The 17,731-nt window shown below is 35.2% G+C and overlaps 1 protein-coding gene across 1 annotated transcript in view; it reads right to left on the bottom strand.

The window, feature by feature from the left end:
* MAN2A1 (mannosidase alpha class 2A member 1) overlaps positions 1-17,731 on the bottom strand; it is a 190,852-nt gene that overhangs the window by 70,823 nt on the left and 102,298 nt on the right. The window contains exons 11-12 of the mRNA XM_066273982.1: positions 16,935-17,049; positions 15,606-15,673 (exon numbers count right to left, since the gene is read on the bottom strand). Of these exons, the coding sequence (XP_066130079.1) occupies positions 15,606-15,673; positions 16,935-17,049 (183 nt within the window). The remainder of the gene's footprint in view (positions 1-15,605; positions 15,674-16,934; positions 17,050-17,731) is intronic.

Here is a 17,731-nt window from a genome sequence, read left to right as displayed (position 1 = left end):
CTTACCAAGCCGCTCGCCACACATCTGAGCACAAAGCGCCTCCTGATGTAGGATGCAGTGAAAACTTAGGACGGGTCTCTTTTCATGTTCACAAAGAAGCACTATGAATCCTCTGTTTTTCCCCATCATGCACAGAGCACCAACAGTACACACCGAAATAAGTTTATCCATCAGTAGATTTTTTTCTTTAGTGAACTCAGTGAAAGACTTGAATAAATCCTCCTCTCTTGTTGTCTCTTTCATAGGCAAAACAGCAAGACTTTCCTGACATAGTGTGTCACCGACAGCATACCTTGCAATCACGCTGAATTGGGATAAATGACTTGTCTGTTGACTCATCCAAAGCGAGAGAAAAGAATGGTGCTGCATTTATGTCCTTCACTTGTGTTGCCTCAATTTGATTTCCCATCATGATGGTACAATCGTGAACAGTTCTTGCCGACAGAGGCATGTCTTTTATTCGTTTGATTATCTTGTCTTTATCCGAAAAGTCATCAAAAAGTTCACTGGCAACATCAAGCATGAATGTTTTGGCATATTCCCCATCTGTGAATGGCTTTCCGTTTCTCACAATTGCTAAAGCATCAGCAGAGCTAGCCGAATTCCAGTCACCTTGTTGGGTCCAAACACGGAGTTGTTGCTGACTAGCTTGCACTCTGCACAGTAGCTCTTGACATGCTTTCTTCCTGCTGTCCCCCCGCTGGATATTTTGATGCAAATGTAGTATGGTGTGTGTCGAAGTGCCACTTTATATTTGATCATTTCATCGATGCAATTTTATCATTGCATATTAGACACACTGAAGAACCTGCTCTCTCCACAAAGGCGAATTTCTCTGTCCATTCCTGCTGAAAAGTACAATACTCCTCATCTTTTTTTCTTTTAGCCATCTTCTTCGTCAAAAGGGTTTCTGCAATTAGCTAGCTGACTACTTGATTAAAAGGAGGGAAGTTTACTTCCTGACCTCACAACGACCCGTGTATGTTACGTATTATCCAATAAAAATTTGGTGTTTCCCGGAGGACAGTTGTGATTGGCTCCAGCCACCCGCAACCATGAACATGAGCGGTAGGAAATGAATGGATTGTAATATACATGAGAATGTTTTATATTTTTAACATTATTTTTTTTATTAAAGATTTGTCTGCGAGCCAGATGCAGCCAACAAAAGAGCTACATCTAGCTCGCGAGCCACAGGTTCCCGACCCCTGCTCTAAAGTATTATGTAATATGCATATGTGGCATTTTCCTAAAACTAAAAATAAAATTTGAATTCACAAATATAACTTATTCTAAAAATTTCAAGTAAAGTATTAAGAACTTGTGTTTAGAAGCAGGCTACAGAGCAAAGTCTCAGTCGCAGACTGCTTACAGAGGGCACCCTGCCTGTGTGGGCCCTTAGCAAGAAAAGAAACAAGAAATAAAAAGGGAAAGAAAACAGGACCACATTCCAGCACAGTGCTGCACAAGTCAGGAACACAAATCAACCTGTTACTGAATGGGTGGCTGACTGTACCAAGAAATAAACATATTTTAACATGGTCTTAAATAGTAATAGTTATCATTTAAGAATAAGGAAGGGCATTAAGAAATCGTAATCATTTACGAATACTGTATTTTCTTGATATGTGAACTTCCCAAATCCCAATAGGACATATATGCTCTTATTTTATAAGCTTTTACTTTATCTCTCAATTCTTAATTCTGCAATACCCAATTATGTGTTGGTTTTGACACAAATAGAAAATTTCTGGGTTTTTTTAAATAATTATAAGTGTTTTGATATGATTTTTCTACCTGAAAGTCCTGAGGACGAGTTTTTAAGAAACTTGTAACACCACACTGATTTATTCAGCACAGATGTTTCTAAAGTGTACAGAATACAACTCCAGTTTGAGCTGAAGGCAAGGAAGGGGGCAGGAAAGAGTAAGCAATAATCAGAAAATACTGTAGATGCCCTAGGGTCTAGAACATTACTCATTAATGAGCCTAATGAGTCGAGTAGTGCTGGTAGTTGCCTACTCAAGAGCCATTCCCACATTCTCCTTTACTAAAAGAAACCCAGTTTTACTCAGGATGACAATCCTAGCCTCAATTTTTTGTTTTGTTTTGTTTTGTTTTTTAAACCCTGGATTCTGCATGCTTGGCTTAGTCATGTGACATAGTCTGGCCAATAAAAACTGAGAATTTACCAATCCCATGCTACTTTTATTACAAAAGAAATGATAATTTGGCATCTTTTAAAAACTTTATATAGAATTTTATGAACACAGAATATTTAACCAATTCATTGATGGTTATTGTTGACCAAAATTGAAGTCTTTTAATGAGACTCAGGCCATGACTTTACTGGGTTTATAGGATGTCTCTTCAAAGGAACATTATACATGTAGGAAGTGAGACAAGAGTGGTTAAACACATAGCCCCATGGGAGCATACAAGAGTGACACCTGGCCCCGACTCAAAGATATCAGGGAAAGGTTCCAGGGACTGTAACATCTAAGTTGAGTTCTAAGAGATCAACAGGAGTCAATCAGGCGAACCGGGGGTGGGGAAGGAGTGCAGTGCTCAGTATTGTTTTGGTTTTTTTTCCTAAGCAACAAAGGTCGAGAAGTAAGAGAGAACATTGCATGTCAGATAATTGGCAAGTGAGGGGCTGAAGACTAGAACTAGAGTACAGGCTGGGCTGATATAAAATGATGCTAGAGAAACCAGAATGCAGACACATAAGCCACATTAGAGTCTGGGAGTTTATCCATAGACCAATGGAGAAAAAAGGGTTTTGAGCAGAGGAGTTACAACATCATGCTATCTATTGTATTGAGTGTCTACTAACTGCTAGGTCCTATAGTATCAAGTTCATATGCATAACTTTATTTTTATTTATTTGTTTTTATTTTAGTGAGAGGAGGGGAGACTCCCGCATACATCCCAACCGTGATCAACACAGCAAGCCCACTAGGGGTAGATGTTCTGCCTATCTGGGGCACTGCTTTGTTGCTCAGCAACTGAGCTCTTGCTAGCATCTGAGGCAGAGGTCATGGAGCCATCTTAAGCACCCAAGGCCAACTCGTTCAAGTCAATTGAGCCATGGCTTTGAGAAGGGAATAGAGAAAGAGAGAAAGAAAGAAGAGAGAGAGAGAGAGAGAGAGAGACAGAGACAGAGAGAGAGAGGAGGGGAGGAGCAGATGGGCGCTTTCCTGTGTGCCCTGACTGGGAATTGGAACCGGAGCATCTACACACCAGGCTGATGCCCCCAACACTGAGCCAACCAATCAGGGCCTGCATAACCTTATTTAATTCCTCAACAAATGTATGAGGCAGGGACATCTGTCACAGGATTGTTATCATATCACCTAGGAGAGAGATATAGTAGCAGCCTGAAGTAGAGTAGTGGCATTGAAGATGAGAAGTGGACAAATTGAGATACGTTTAAGAAATAGAATGAAAAGACCTGGAGTTTGTTTGGATACAAGTTGAAAAAAACAAAGATGTTCAGAGTAAACCCTATAATTTATTGTCCAAACAAATGTACTTTGAAGAGTGAGAGGAGACACTAAATGAAAAACTGGAATACACGATCACTCTAAAGTCAAGGCCCCAGGCTTCTGGCCTGGTAAGCTGGCTGACAATGCTAAAGTTTTACTAAAGAGCTTGGGACCACAAAACAGGTGTGAGTGCAGAGGACGAGTTCTATTTTAAATACACTGAGGATGTGTGAGAGGGCCATCCCATGGAGCTATTCATCTGGCCTGTGGATGTATGGGTCTGTAACTCCAGATACTTTTATCAGTAGACACATATATTTGGGGAGCCAATAGTAACTACCTTGACAATAAACGAAGCCAGTGGAGTAGGAAATATCACTCTCACCAGGAGCTTTTATCTTTTAAATCTTCCTGAGGCAAACAATTATTTATTTATGATTTCCTATATTCTCCTGCCTCTCTGCCTCTTTCAGAGGTTAACATTATCTGAAACTATAGATCTACATTAATGTTAGTAGACTACCTTTACATTATAAAAGTTCTGCCAAAACTAGAAGGGCATTTCTACTTTCAGCTTGGTATTACAACAATTATTTGAGTTTCACAATGTCTTATTTCTAATGCCTTCCAAATTTTGATTCATGTATGAGTCAACTGAGCTGACTTTATCAAAACAATATTTTTAAGACAAATACCTTCTGTATGTTTTATAAGTGTTTTTCATATTTTAAAATGTCTTTTGGTTGCCTTCACATACGAAAGATAACTGAGTATAAAATGATTTCAATACTCCATATTTTCGCATCACAGAAATGAAACCTAAGTCAGTACAGCTTTTGTTCCATATACAATATTTGTATTTTTTGCCTGGTTACTTTGACAATATATTTCTTTCCTTTTAATTGAATTAAGTTACCCAGATATACTATGGGCGACTGTTTTATATTACCCAGAACTTAGCCTTTTTCATCTATAAAGTGAGACCTTCTCAGCTCAGAAAATGTTTTACCAATTCTATCTTTGGTCATTTTCTCTGCTCCCCCCTAAAGATATCTATAATTCTTATAACAAACTAATGGTTGCCAGATCATCAGGAAAGGTTGTGGAGAGTGAATGAAATAAGTAAAAGGGATTAAAAAGTACAAATTGACAGTTATAAAAAGAGTCAAAAGGATGTAGAGTACAGTACAGGGAATATAGTCAATAATATTGTAATAACTATGGATGATGTCAGATGGGTCCTAGATGTCAAGGTGCTCACTTCATAAGGTAATTAATGGTCTAATCACTATATTGTACACCTGGCACTACTATAATATTGTGTATCAGCTGTAACTAAAAAATAAATATAAGGAAAGGAAATCTATAGTTCTTTTGTTGAAATCTTCTCATTCATACTTGTAATCTTTTTTCTCATCGTTACCATTGGTATTCTTTTTCTCTGCATTCATGAGAAGTACCTACTGGGTTTTTGTTTTTAATTCATTTCAGTGATACACACTTTTACAACATCAGCTTCACTCTTCAGAATCACTCATGATGACGTTCTGTTGTAGCCCCCGCAATCTTTCCTTACTGCACTCTTCCCACTTCCCAGACCATCTTGTCATCTCCTCACTTTAGCTTTTTGTTTAGAGATCATGAATCTTAAACATTTTGAGAATTCCGGGTCCTGGCCAATGGCTAAATGGTACACCATGGGCCCGGTGTGTTGATGTCCCGGGTTTGATTCCCAGTCAGAGCACACAGAAGTGACCATATGCTTCTTCCTCCCACCATTCCGCTCCCGCAGCCATGGCTTGATTGGTTCAAGTGCATCAGCCCTGGGCACAGAGGTGCTCCCTGGAACCTCCACCTCAGGTGCTAAAAATAGCTAGGTTGCGAGCATAGACAGAGCATTGCCGCTTAGTGGGCTTGCCAGGTAGATCCCAGTCAGGAACATGTGGGAGTCTGTCTGCCACTCCTCCTCTCACTTAGGGAAAAAAAAAAAAAAAAAATTCGAGAATTCCAAATAGGTTTCATTAATTTTTTTCTGATCTCTGAAATAAGTCATTTTAAAAGGGTAAGTTGCTCTTCTGAGTCTTCATGTTACTCCCTTTTTTTTTCTTCATTTTATAGAATTTTTCCATAGGTTTCCAGTGAAACTTAACTTTCCATTTACTCACTCTCACAGATGTAACATCCACTCTAGGGATGCTAAGGTACCTTTGGTCTTTATTTTGGTATTGGCTTAAGTTGTCTAGAGTTAGTTAATTTGACAAATATTTGTTGTGCTATGTATTTGCCAGAGGATTAAAAAGCAAACAAGTTTCCTGACCTCACAGAGCAAAATTTTTAGCAAGGGAGATGGACAATAACAAAAATAAAATAACCATATTGTTAATAATACCTGAAGGATGTAAAGAAAGAGTGAATGAATAATAAGTTCACTTGCATAGATGCAAACTGACTGCAAGGTCTCTACTGTCCAAGGTGGCCATGCCCATAGGATTCGGTCTTCTCTACAGCCCTGGCGCTCTGAACAAATGGTGCTCTTCAGCAAAGAACATAATGGTATTCTTCTAGCCTATGCTATCGTCAATAGTTCTTTCCTTGACTGGTCACTTCTTATTCCTGCCTATTTCATTTCTGGTAGATTCAGTTTCCAATTGGTTGCAAAATATAGACACAGTGGAAGCCTTCTTATTAATAAGATTAAGGCTGGCAATAGATCTGTTAACTGAAAGAGTCAAAGTTGATTTGAAAAGTAAAAGTTAAAGTAGGACATCATAAGTTATATATGTATATCTATGATGTCCTATTTTTTTATTTTTTACCATAAAATATACAAATGTTTATAATTACCTAATTTGCTGATGATGTAAGATCAAAGCTTCTGCTTTGACTATAGAATCACTAGTTGGAGTCCTGTGTTATATTTTCTGCACAACCATACATGATATAAATAATATATGGTTTTTAGCTTAGGTTTTTCTAAAGTTGAACAAGAACTTAAAACACTTAAAAAATATTAATCTATCTGAGCACACACTGATTCTTCATTTTTATGATTTCTCCCCAAATCTTGTACAGGCATCACATCACTATTTATCAGTGATTCACCTTTGTTGAAAATTTCCAAAGTATTCAACATCACACACACAAAAGACACACATACACACACACTCACTATATAAAATATTTTTTACAGAATTCATCAGTGTAATAAAAATCAAATTGCAAAAGAAAAATAACAAGAAGCACTGATTTGATAATAAATAATTCATAATGATTACACACGTCAACTGAAATACACCAGCCTGCTAGCTAGTCGCCTGTTAGAAACAGGGTAAGGGTGCCGTGGGCACAGAAAAGGAATGGAAAGTATCAGTTGATCTAGATGGTCAATGAAGTGGAAATAGGTTAATAGAGATCTTAGGCAGAAAGGGAGAAAAGAAAAGAATAGCTACCTATCTACTAAACAGCCTTAAACAGTAGCACTCCTCTCCCTGTAGGAAAATATTTGCCTGCTTTTCTAGTTGGTAACATACTAGAATTTCAAGGCATTGGGGGTAGACATTATGAAAAGAAAGGAACCAGTCTCCATACCTGCTTTTAGAGACTGTTATATGTTGCTTTTATTTCTATCTATTTATCTTTGGTCAGTGAGTAATTGCATTTTTTAGCACATTTCGATCAGCTTTGTAGTTTGTGGCTATCTTAGGCTGTGACAACTGGTTGATGTCAAAGTAAGGTTTTGGTGTTCCTCTGACTGTTCACCATCTTCTATGTTTTCACGTGTTTTAATATAAAATTGACAGAATCAGTCTCAGGGTCCCTAGTCAGCCATCATATAAAATGGAAGTGTCAACTTTTTAAAAAACATATACTAGATGTTATTTCATCTAAGTGAATGTGAGGTTAAAATAGTAATTCAGGAATTAATATCTATCATTCCTAATATTATAAAATAAACAGAATTGTTAAGAGTAGGAAGAATATTGTGAAAAAGGTAAAGCCAAAAACTGGACCTCCTCTCACAAAGACTTTTAAGTTTTCCTGAAAAATCAGGCAAACACAGCCCATAAATAATTGATTTAGAATGGCAAACACCAGGTATGATTATTTTACACTGCTAAACAAATATGATTGTTCCAAAACTAGTTCCAATCATTAGCCAAAGAAGTTGAAACATAAAATTAACTAATTAATCATGCTGAAGATATCTCCAATTTCCTGAGAAATGTTTGCTTATTTAAATAATGTACTATACTCTACTCAGTCTTTTGGATAAAACCTTCTTTCTAAAAATATCACAGGTCACAGTCATGTTGAAACATGTTTCTAGATGGATAACCACAGAATTGTCACTCTATATCTTGAAAATGTCAAAGTTAAAAAAGTAGAACTCAGATGTAAAGTAGATGAAAATACAGAAACACTTTTCATGAGCAATTAATACTTAAACAGAAAAGCATTTCAAAGGACTTTAGACACTCATCTTCCAAGGCCAGTAAGAAATATTAATTTATAAATGAACTGTGCTATTAATTAATACACAGGTGGACCTAGACTAGAATAGCTCTTTTTTTTTGTAAGAGTCTCCAATATTGTCAGCTGAAAAATCCCCCATTACAAGGAAAATTCTAAACTAGCTCTAAAAGGTAAGGGCATTTCAGCTGCTCTCAGAATAACAGAACCTGCAGAAGGCCCATCCAGTGTCAAATCCTAGTCAAGCCATGTATTCTGTTCTCACCTTGAATTAATTCCCTTGGGATAATTTTAAATGCAGCCCATCATTTTTGAGAGAAAACTTTCAATCTTCCTGACTTTATACATTTATTTTCTGCTAGCCAATGAGAAGACATTTTTATACTCCTTTTCTAGTATATGACAAGATTTGAGCTGAAACTATAATAATCCATGAGCAACAAGCACAGTTACTACACTGGTTATCACTGCTAACACTTTTCCACCTCCTTCAAAGAAATACAGTCAAGCACAAGGCAAGCTCTAGCTCAAGCACTATAGCTCTCTCATCAGACTCCAGTTTCTCAGACTTGAACCAATTGGCTCAAGTCTTGTCATCTCAGTTGAGTCATTCATCCACGACTGCTTCTACCAAGCCTATGTTATAATAAATAATACTGCCAGGATCTGAGTGGTTAGAATTCTGTTTTCCTGGAAATTCCATTTCCAAACAATAAAAATTAGGCTGTGATCCTGATTTCTTCACTTAAAACATATTTTTAAACAACTGATGGATATAGTAGATACTTCCTTAGATGTTTTGACTTGGTATAAAAATACATTGATGTCATGGTTGACCACTGACAAAGTGATCTAAAACCTTGAGTCCCTTTACACCAATAATTACTGCCAGAAAAACTATTTGTGTTAACAATATTAAAAGTAGAAAATGTAGAATCATTAAATATGTTATAAGTCAACAACAAAGTGTTATACATAAAAACCGATACGATAAGGGTCAACTCATTTGGGTATTTGGAAATATTATTTTGAGCTCACTCATTCTGAACAGACCCCAATAATGTAATCTTAACAAAGTTAATTATATAAGAATGCTATGATGCTGAGATGCAATAAAAAATTTTCAGGTCTTACTGTATGAAACTCTAAATTGTTAAATGAGCAGTTGTCCAAATGCTGAGAAAATTAAAAGCTCTATTGAATTACTATTGAACTGATTTTTACTTGTAGTAGTTTTTAGTGTATTAGGAAGCCTTCTGGCATTCAACCTCTAGATATTAGATGACAAAATAGATACCATGATACTGTATTTTCAGGAGAAAATACATTCCATGATACCACATTTTCTCATAGAATCTGAACTATGTTCTATGCATATCTAGTGTCTGAAGTTTACTATTGTCTTTAATTAATAATTAAGTGTATTTCAACAAATCTTTATTAAATTGTTACTACGCTAAAATAATACCCCAGGCATGGCGGTGGGAATAAATACAAGAAATAGTTCTTACCCTCAAGAAGTTTATAACCTAGTGGGATTAACTTCAATAATCATACTGGCATAAATGAGCCAAAATCAATTCCTAGCCATGTGAGTGAGCCATTTGGAACCTGATTTAAAAGAAAACTTTGGACTGAAACTTGGGGTATCTTGGGTGCAACGTGAATTTATACTGTTTTGCACATGGGAATATATGAATTGTGATGGCCAGTGGGTAAACTACAATAGACAGTTCCCCTAAATTAAATGCCATTATTCCCTTTACTTCCTGTACATGCTCTTCCCATTAAGTAATGGAGAGTAACTACCCTTCCTGTGAATCTTGGCTGACCTTCATGGCTTGCTTGACTGATAGAATGTAGTAGAAATGACCCTCTAAGGCTTCTGAGGCTAGGTAGTAAATAAGCTTTGTCATTTATACCAGATAACTTTTTCAGAGTTCTGTTTCAGACAGATTCCTCTGACCACTACATGTAATGAACTAGAAGCATAGAAAAATAGAAGACAAAAGGGGAGGGGAGAGGAGAGGAGGGGAGAGGAGAGGAGGGGAGAGGAGAGGAGGGGAGCAGAGGGGAGGGGAGGGGAAGGGAGGGGAGAGGAGGGGAAGAGAAGAAAAGGAAAGGTAGAAGTCCAAGTGAGTTCTGGGATTTCAGAATCTAGACAACAAAAAAAGAATGATGCTATTAATTAAGGTTGGCATCATCCCAGCGTGTGGATGTTTTGGGTTCAATTCCCAGTCAGAGCACACAGTAGAAGCGACCATCTGCTTCTCCACCCTTCTCCCTCTCCTTTTTCTTTGTCTCTCTCTTCCCCTCCCACAGCCAAGGCTCCACTGGAGCAAGTTGGCCTGGGCTCTGAGGATAGCTCCATGGCCTCCACCTTAAGCACTAAAGTGGTTCCGGTTGCAATAGAGCAATGGCCCAGATGGGCAGAGCATCGCCCCCTAGTGGGCTTGCTGGGTGGATCCTGGTCAGGGTGCATGCAGGAGTCTGTCTCTCTGCCTCCTTGCTTCTCACTTAAGAATAATACAAAAAGAAAAAAAAAAGATTAGGACCTATAAAAAGCATAAGTGGGAAAAAAACCTACAACAAACCCCTGGAAATGAAATTGGAGGTGCTGGGAAACTATCCATGCAGAACCATTCAATAAATAAATGACAGTGGGGATACCGCATGCTTTTTCTGAAATAAAGTACTTTTTATATCCAGTTGATGTTTACTCAGGCCTAGAAAAACACTAATTTCCTTTGTGTCTACACATACTATACTTGTTTCTTTTCTAGTTAATCCCTTCTTTTTCTGGCCTAAAGAAGGAGATGTAGGATTCCTTACCAATAATGACCTTACTAAGAATTAAAAGCACTTAAAGGTAAATCTGTAATAGTGGTTCAAATAAATTACTCTCAAACTAAAATAGTTCCTACTTGAAAAAATTATTTTTTCAGATTTATAGAAGTTATCTCAATGTAGTTTCGATCATATACCTGATGATATTTCAAATTATGCTTTTAAAGTTTAAGGAACATAAAAAAATCTTTAATGCCTTGTCAAACCATGTGGCTTCCCTGCTTGTGTTCTGATGGCAACATTTATTCCCACCCTGCCTGAACAGATGGCGCACTGAAGACTAAAACCTCTCCCCTTGTCAGACTTCAATGTCCTCCAAGTCCCTCATCCTGCAATTCTTTATATCAATTCTTTTTTTCCACAGTTGGTTTCCCTAGTCAATTATGAGGTAGAAAAAGAAATATCTTTGTACATTTAAGGATTATTTAAGGCTAGACAATTTATTACTTATTCAGGGTGCCCTACTTTTAACTATCAATTGTATCTGCTTTCTATACAAAGATGATGACTGCATACACTATATAGCTCCCATAACATTATGACTTAAATTAGTGTACTACATCACTATCGGTAGATGATGGAGTCCTTTATAAGTACTTACAAACTAAATTATGTTGGGTTATGGCTACAACTAACTTTGCCAACAACAAAGTCAAATTCATGTACATGTATTATTTAAATCATACAGGTTTAGATAAGTGTTTCTCATCCTTTTACATTATAACCTCCTTAGAGACACTTTTTAGACATTTTTCCTAATCATCCCCCATACAATTTTAATACTAAACATAAAATGTATATTTGTTATGTATTAATATATCTGTATCTGTGCATTATTATATATTAAAAAGAATAAGTGTTTTTCAAAACCCTCAATGACCTCCTGGACATATTCCCACTGAGAATTTGTTTTATTTAGATTAATACTTTGTTACTCAAATAATTATGCTTATAATCAAAACAACGCTAAGTCTCAGAGTATCATAGAAGATTCATGAAGAAATTGAGAAAAACTGCATGGCCACACTTTTTAATTAAAACTACCCAATTTGAAGACTGAGAAGTACAGATAATTACTTAACTTCCAGTACTTACTAAATAACTTTTTTTTTATTAAAGACCAACATCATTCCTCCATTCTTCACTGATTTTACTGAGAGATCAGTATCTCAGATAATTTGTGGCTAACAAGTAAAACATATGTGTGTGTGTGTGTGTGTGTGTGTGTGTGTATATATATATATTTTTTTTTTTTTTTAAGGAGCTGAGCTTTTTTACTTTTTTAAGATTTTATTTACTCCTTTTAGAGAGGGGAGAGAGAGAGAGAGAGAGAGAAAGAGAGAAGAGAAGGAGCAGGAAGCATCAACTCCCATAGATGCCTTGACCAGGCAAGCCCAGGGTTTTGAACCAGCAACCTCAGTGTTCTAGGTTGACACTTTATCCACTGTGCCACCACAGGTCATGCACAAGTAAAACATATTTTAAAACTAAAAATATCAGTTCTATTCATGAGGTTCTAAAGCATAAAATGGGTAATAAAGAAAAAATAAAGAACCTGATAATCATAAATATTCCCAATTTACCTACTATGGAAATAGTAACATTGACATGTGGTAGAAAAGAACTCTGAAGAAATATTAAGATGAAGAACACAATTTAAATATAATCAAAGAGTGATCATTTAAATAACAATTTCAAAAGTTCTATTTATCCTTACCTATAATTAAAACTCCTCAATATTAGAGCTCAAAAATATATTTCTTCTTAAAATACTCAGATCTCTAAACTTTCTTCCTCTAGCATAAGTTCAGTATAAATTCTCACTTACTGCTGGCTAATGAAAGACAATATAGGAAGAAGAGAAACCACAGGGTACATCTCTTCCTCTAACCCACTATGGTCTCATCCCTACCACATCTCATCCACCCTAACATGTACCTACAGAAAGACTCATAGGGTTGGGGTGGGGTGTAAATTACTTATAGAAGTGTAAGCCATTCTTACAGTCAGCAAAAACAGAACACTTTTCCCCACCAAAATAGAGAATGGGGGAAAAAATTAATAGATAGGAAGATTGTGCCTAAAACCAAATAGATTACAGTTTATTAAGGACATTATGATTAAAGAAAAGCCATATAATCTCTAATGCATCAAAACATTACTTACTTGAAGACAAAGAAAACATTTTGTAATTTTATAACTAATTTTTCTTTCAGTATCATCATTCTTTCACCCTAATTATAGCCTGGCAATCTAAAAGCTTTTAAGACTTCAGAAAGACTTTAAAACTTAAGACTTAAACTTTCTTTTCAAGTTAATCCCTAGTTTTTCTGGCTAAAGAAAAAGATGTAGTATTTCTTTAGTATTACTTTTGTGATACTTTAGTATTACTAAAAATACCTTCTTTTTCTAAGGCAGGGGTAGTGAACCTTTTTATACCTACCACCGCCCACTGGTTCCACAGTAATGGTGATTTATAAAGTAGGGAAGTAACTTTACTTTATAAAATTTATAAAGCAAGTTAAAGCATATAATAATAATTACTTACCAAGTACTTTATGTCAGATTTTAGCTAAGTTTGGCAGAATAAATCTTTATAAAATAACTTACTATAGTTAAATCTATCTTTTTATTTATACTTTTGGTTGCTCCGCTACCACCCACCATGAAATCTGGAACGCCCACTAGTGGGCAGTAGGGACCAGGTTGACTATCACTGTTCTAAGGTATGGACTGTATATATTTAAGTCTCTACTTAATAAAGAGAGTCAGCAAAGGCTTTAGTCTATTTTTAATTGAAATCTCAACTTTACTAGCAATTTTAAATTTCCTGTAATACTTTGATTCCATTTATTTTTTTAAATCTTTAATCTTTTATTATATGCGGCTTAAGTGTCTGTTTGTCGCTGATAGCTTATTGGTTGCTTGCGTAACTGTACTAGCCAATGGGGTAAAGTTGCCACAGCTGAACGCAAATTGAGCGGGTCAGGGGGAAGGTGAACATTTGTTTGCATTGGCAATCATCTGTTTTACATAAAAACTACGTCTTAACGTAATTTCTTTTAAGAATGCCTCCTAGAAAATACAGCACTGAAGAGGAGAGAAAAGGAGCTAAAGCTGCACAAAAACAGCTTTCTCGACAAAAAGAAACCACTGAGCAGAGAAAGACAAGGCTTGCTTCAGTCGCAGAGCAAATGCGTCTTTCTCGGCAAAATGAGACTGATGAGCATAGAGAAACAAGGCTTGCCTCAGATGCAAGACAAAAAGCCTGTCTCGACAAAATGAGTCCCTTGAACAAAGGCAGGAGAGATGCAAAAAAACGACAGAGTAATGCTGACCGAAATGCAAAAAAGGATTAAAACAGTTTCAAACGGAGAAACTTTAATTTTTGAGCATTCCTCTGGTGACATGAATATTAAATGTGAACACTGTCAGTCCTTAAACTTCAAGTTAGAAACTAATCGATTTGACCGTGGCAAGAAAGGATTTTCTCAATGTTGCAAGTACGGAAACATTGTAGTTCCACTAATTGAGAATTATCCACGTAGACAATTTCCTGTAAAACTTGCCTTTGCTATGACCATCAATAAGTCTCAGGGCCAAACGCTTAAGCGTGTTGGCATTTTTTTACCTGAGCCTGTATTTGGACACGGTCAATTTTATGTTGCCTGTTCAAGAGTTCGTGAAAGAACAGACGTAAAATTAAAAATAATTGATGGTCCTCTGCAAGGCGAGCTTAAAAATGATGGAAAGATCTACACAAGAAATGTTGTGTACAAAGAGATCTTTGACATGTGAATTAACATTTTATTATTTAAATCACCTTTATTTATTGAGCTAGCGGTGGCTCTTCAGAAATGTACCGCCAGTGGTTTCCTTCATTGCACTCTACTTTAAGCAATTAAGCAAGTAGAAGGGGGAAACCCCATGGGGCAGTAAGCAAAGGGGTGTCCTCGCCGCCTGCCCTGGGTAATTCAGTTTGAATTAGCAGACACCTTTGCACAAATCATTTTAATTACAATTTATAATATCTAGAACAGCGGTCATTTCATATGACCGCCGGGCTTTCTGGTAAAGTATAACTAAGTAAAATCATGAATTTTACAATTATTCTTTTATCCTGTAATTTGTAAGAAGTGATACTAAATCTCTCATTTTAAATAGTAAAGTTATCTTACAAAAACACACTACATATCTAGGTATACTGGGTACTAAGCGATGGATATTTGGTCATTAGAAACAGATGATTTAATTAAACAATTGCCAATAAAAACATAGAACATTATTTTGTAAGTCAGAGGCAGCTACCAATTAAGTGCCCTGTATTTAGGTCAACTAAATGACTTTCCCATTTACCTTAACATAAATCAATAGTGCTAAAATTGGGAACTTTGACTAGTACAATAATGGTTATCTTGTAAATAATTTACATAGGAATACTTATCTTTTAATAATAATTAAGCTTCTTTGTTCATTTAAAAAAACAGGGATTAATCAAAATAAAGTAGGTAAACAAAAAGTTAATCAAGAAAGAATATAATGTAAAAATAATCAATATTATAAAGATAAGGTAATTTTTATCATAAATCTATATATTTACTATTCCACACCAATTATGTGTTAACTATTAGCAGTAAACATGACATAGTCATAAGAGTAAATCAGTTTCCTTCAGAAAGCTTTTTAAAATTAATAAATTGATGAAATACTACTTCAAAATATATGCTGACCAGAGAACAGAATCATAAAAACCAAAAGTCAAGCCAGAAAAGTAGTAAAGTATCTGAGAAATGTATTTACCTTGGATTCGCACTCAGCTCTATTATATATTTTTGTGGCAGAGAACCTTGCGATTTTTGTATCAAATCCTATAAAAATAAACAAAAAATTTTATTTTACTTTCAAAGCAAGTTTCAAAATTACCTATGTAATATTACCTTGCAATAATCTTAAAAATGGCAAATCAAGGGAAAATCCTCTTTCCAGATACATGACCATCAAAGCTCAAAATAAGTAATTCTTGTATATATGCTCAAAATAAGTAATTCTTGTATGACATATATATATATGTCAAGTATAGAATATATTACAGAGACTAGAGTCCAGTTAGGAACCAAGTAAATCTAGTTCTAGAGATAAGTTTGCAAAAAGTTTTACTTCTATATCATACGTTTCACAATCTTTAAGAACGTATGTCCATTGCTGCACTCTTTTACTTTAATATGAAAATGTATAATCATGATTTGACTATAAGCATCAGTATATGAAAATATCTGATTCCACTTGTGTAAATTTAAATTACATATAAAATGTCAGTCTATCATTCACAATAGAGGCTAATGACACAAATTACCATTTTAAAATATCTGAGTACCCAAGCGGAAGTGTAAAGAGGATTGCAATCAGACACTTTCTCTAATGTTCCTTCTTGCTGCAAAGGAGCATGTTCTTCCCTTCAGAGTTTGTTCTGTTTTATTAGCTCATCTGATCCTAATAACAACACTAAACAAGATAGATATTATCATTCCATTTTACAGATAAATGCATAAGGGCTCACAGATGTTAATAACTCTTCAAAGGCCCATGCAATCAGGTACAGAGGCTGAGGCTAACAACTAGTCTCCTAAATCCTCAGACACTGCTCTACTGTCACACATATCTCAGCGCTCCCCCACAACACTCATAGACTCATCCTGAAACCAGACAATTCAGGATCATTCAAATTGAAATTTAGCAAGAACTGATTAAGTCTTTATAATAAAGTTCAAATATCAGAGGTATTCTAATTAATGCCCAGTAAAACAGCTATTTATAATGTCTAGTTAACCCTACATCATCTAAATAAGTGCTCTAAAAATGTATATGTTTCACATATCCTGAAATAATTCCATTATTTTATTTTTCATGCTTAGATTTAGTCAGAATAAAATACACACCATAAATCAAACACAGACACTTATAGGAAAGAAGAACACACATATAATTTATATAAAGTAATGCAAATTATTTTGAATAATGTACAAAACATTATTTTTCAATGTCTTTTCACTAACCTTCTCAACCTCCTTTCTGATTTAAGAACAAAAGAATCACACATTTTTATAATAAATATGAGCGATATCAACTAACCATTTCTAGGAGGGTATCAGAAGAGTAAGATTCGTATGAGTGTTTGTCCTTCAAAATAAGAAGTAGTGCAGAATATCCAATTATCTTCTTCAAATTCATTAATGAATGAAAGAGTCTGTGAACCAAAAATTTTACTAGTCTGAGAAGAAATTTAAAAATCGGTATACAGTATTTTCAATTTCTTTAGTAATTACCTTCATCCTGTATTCACAAAGTGAAACCAAGAATGAACCTATAAAGAATTACCTCTTTTTTGCCCCCAACTAAGTACTTACCAAAAAAAGTGGCTAATTGTAAGATAACATTGATAAGAATTCATTTAAAATAGAAAACTTTCTGGACATACCTGAAACACAGAAATTTATTCAAAGTACTTACACTTTCTATAAATATCATACCAAATAATAAGAATATCCAACATGATTACCCCAATAGTTTTTTGAAGCAAAAATCTGATATTTCACCTTAGAAAAATCTTTAACAAGCATGGAAATAATAAAGGACATAAGATTAACTCTTGTTCACCACAGAATTCAATCAGTAAACATACTTCAAAGAACTAAAGTTTCTAAAGAATTCAAATAGAGATTGATAAATTTAATTTCATGTTCTTGTTCAAAAGAACTAGAAAAAATTTTTTACATAAATCTTGAAAATGAAATTGTTTTTGTCCTTGTTACTCATATTGGTCAATGAAATTTTAACTGTATTCAAACTGTATTTTCCATATTACCTGTTTTTATGTATTAACCATATTTTTATGTCTAAAGAACCGAAGGACGTTTATGAAGCAATCA

Source organism: Saccopteryx bilineata, chromosome 4 (assembly GCF_036850765.1).
Source record: "Saccopteryx bilineata isolate mSacBil1 chromosome 4, mSacBil1_pri_phased_curated, whole genome shotgun sequence".
In the NCBI taxonomy this organism is placed as follows: Eukaryota; Metazoa; Chordata; class Mammalia; order Chiroptera; family Emballonuridae; genus Saccopteryx; species Saccopteryx bilineata.
This window is presented reverse-complemented; position numbering and strand designations above follow the sequence as displayed.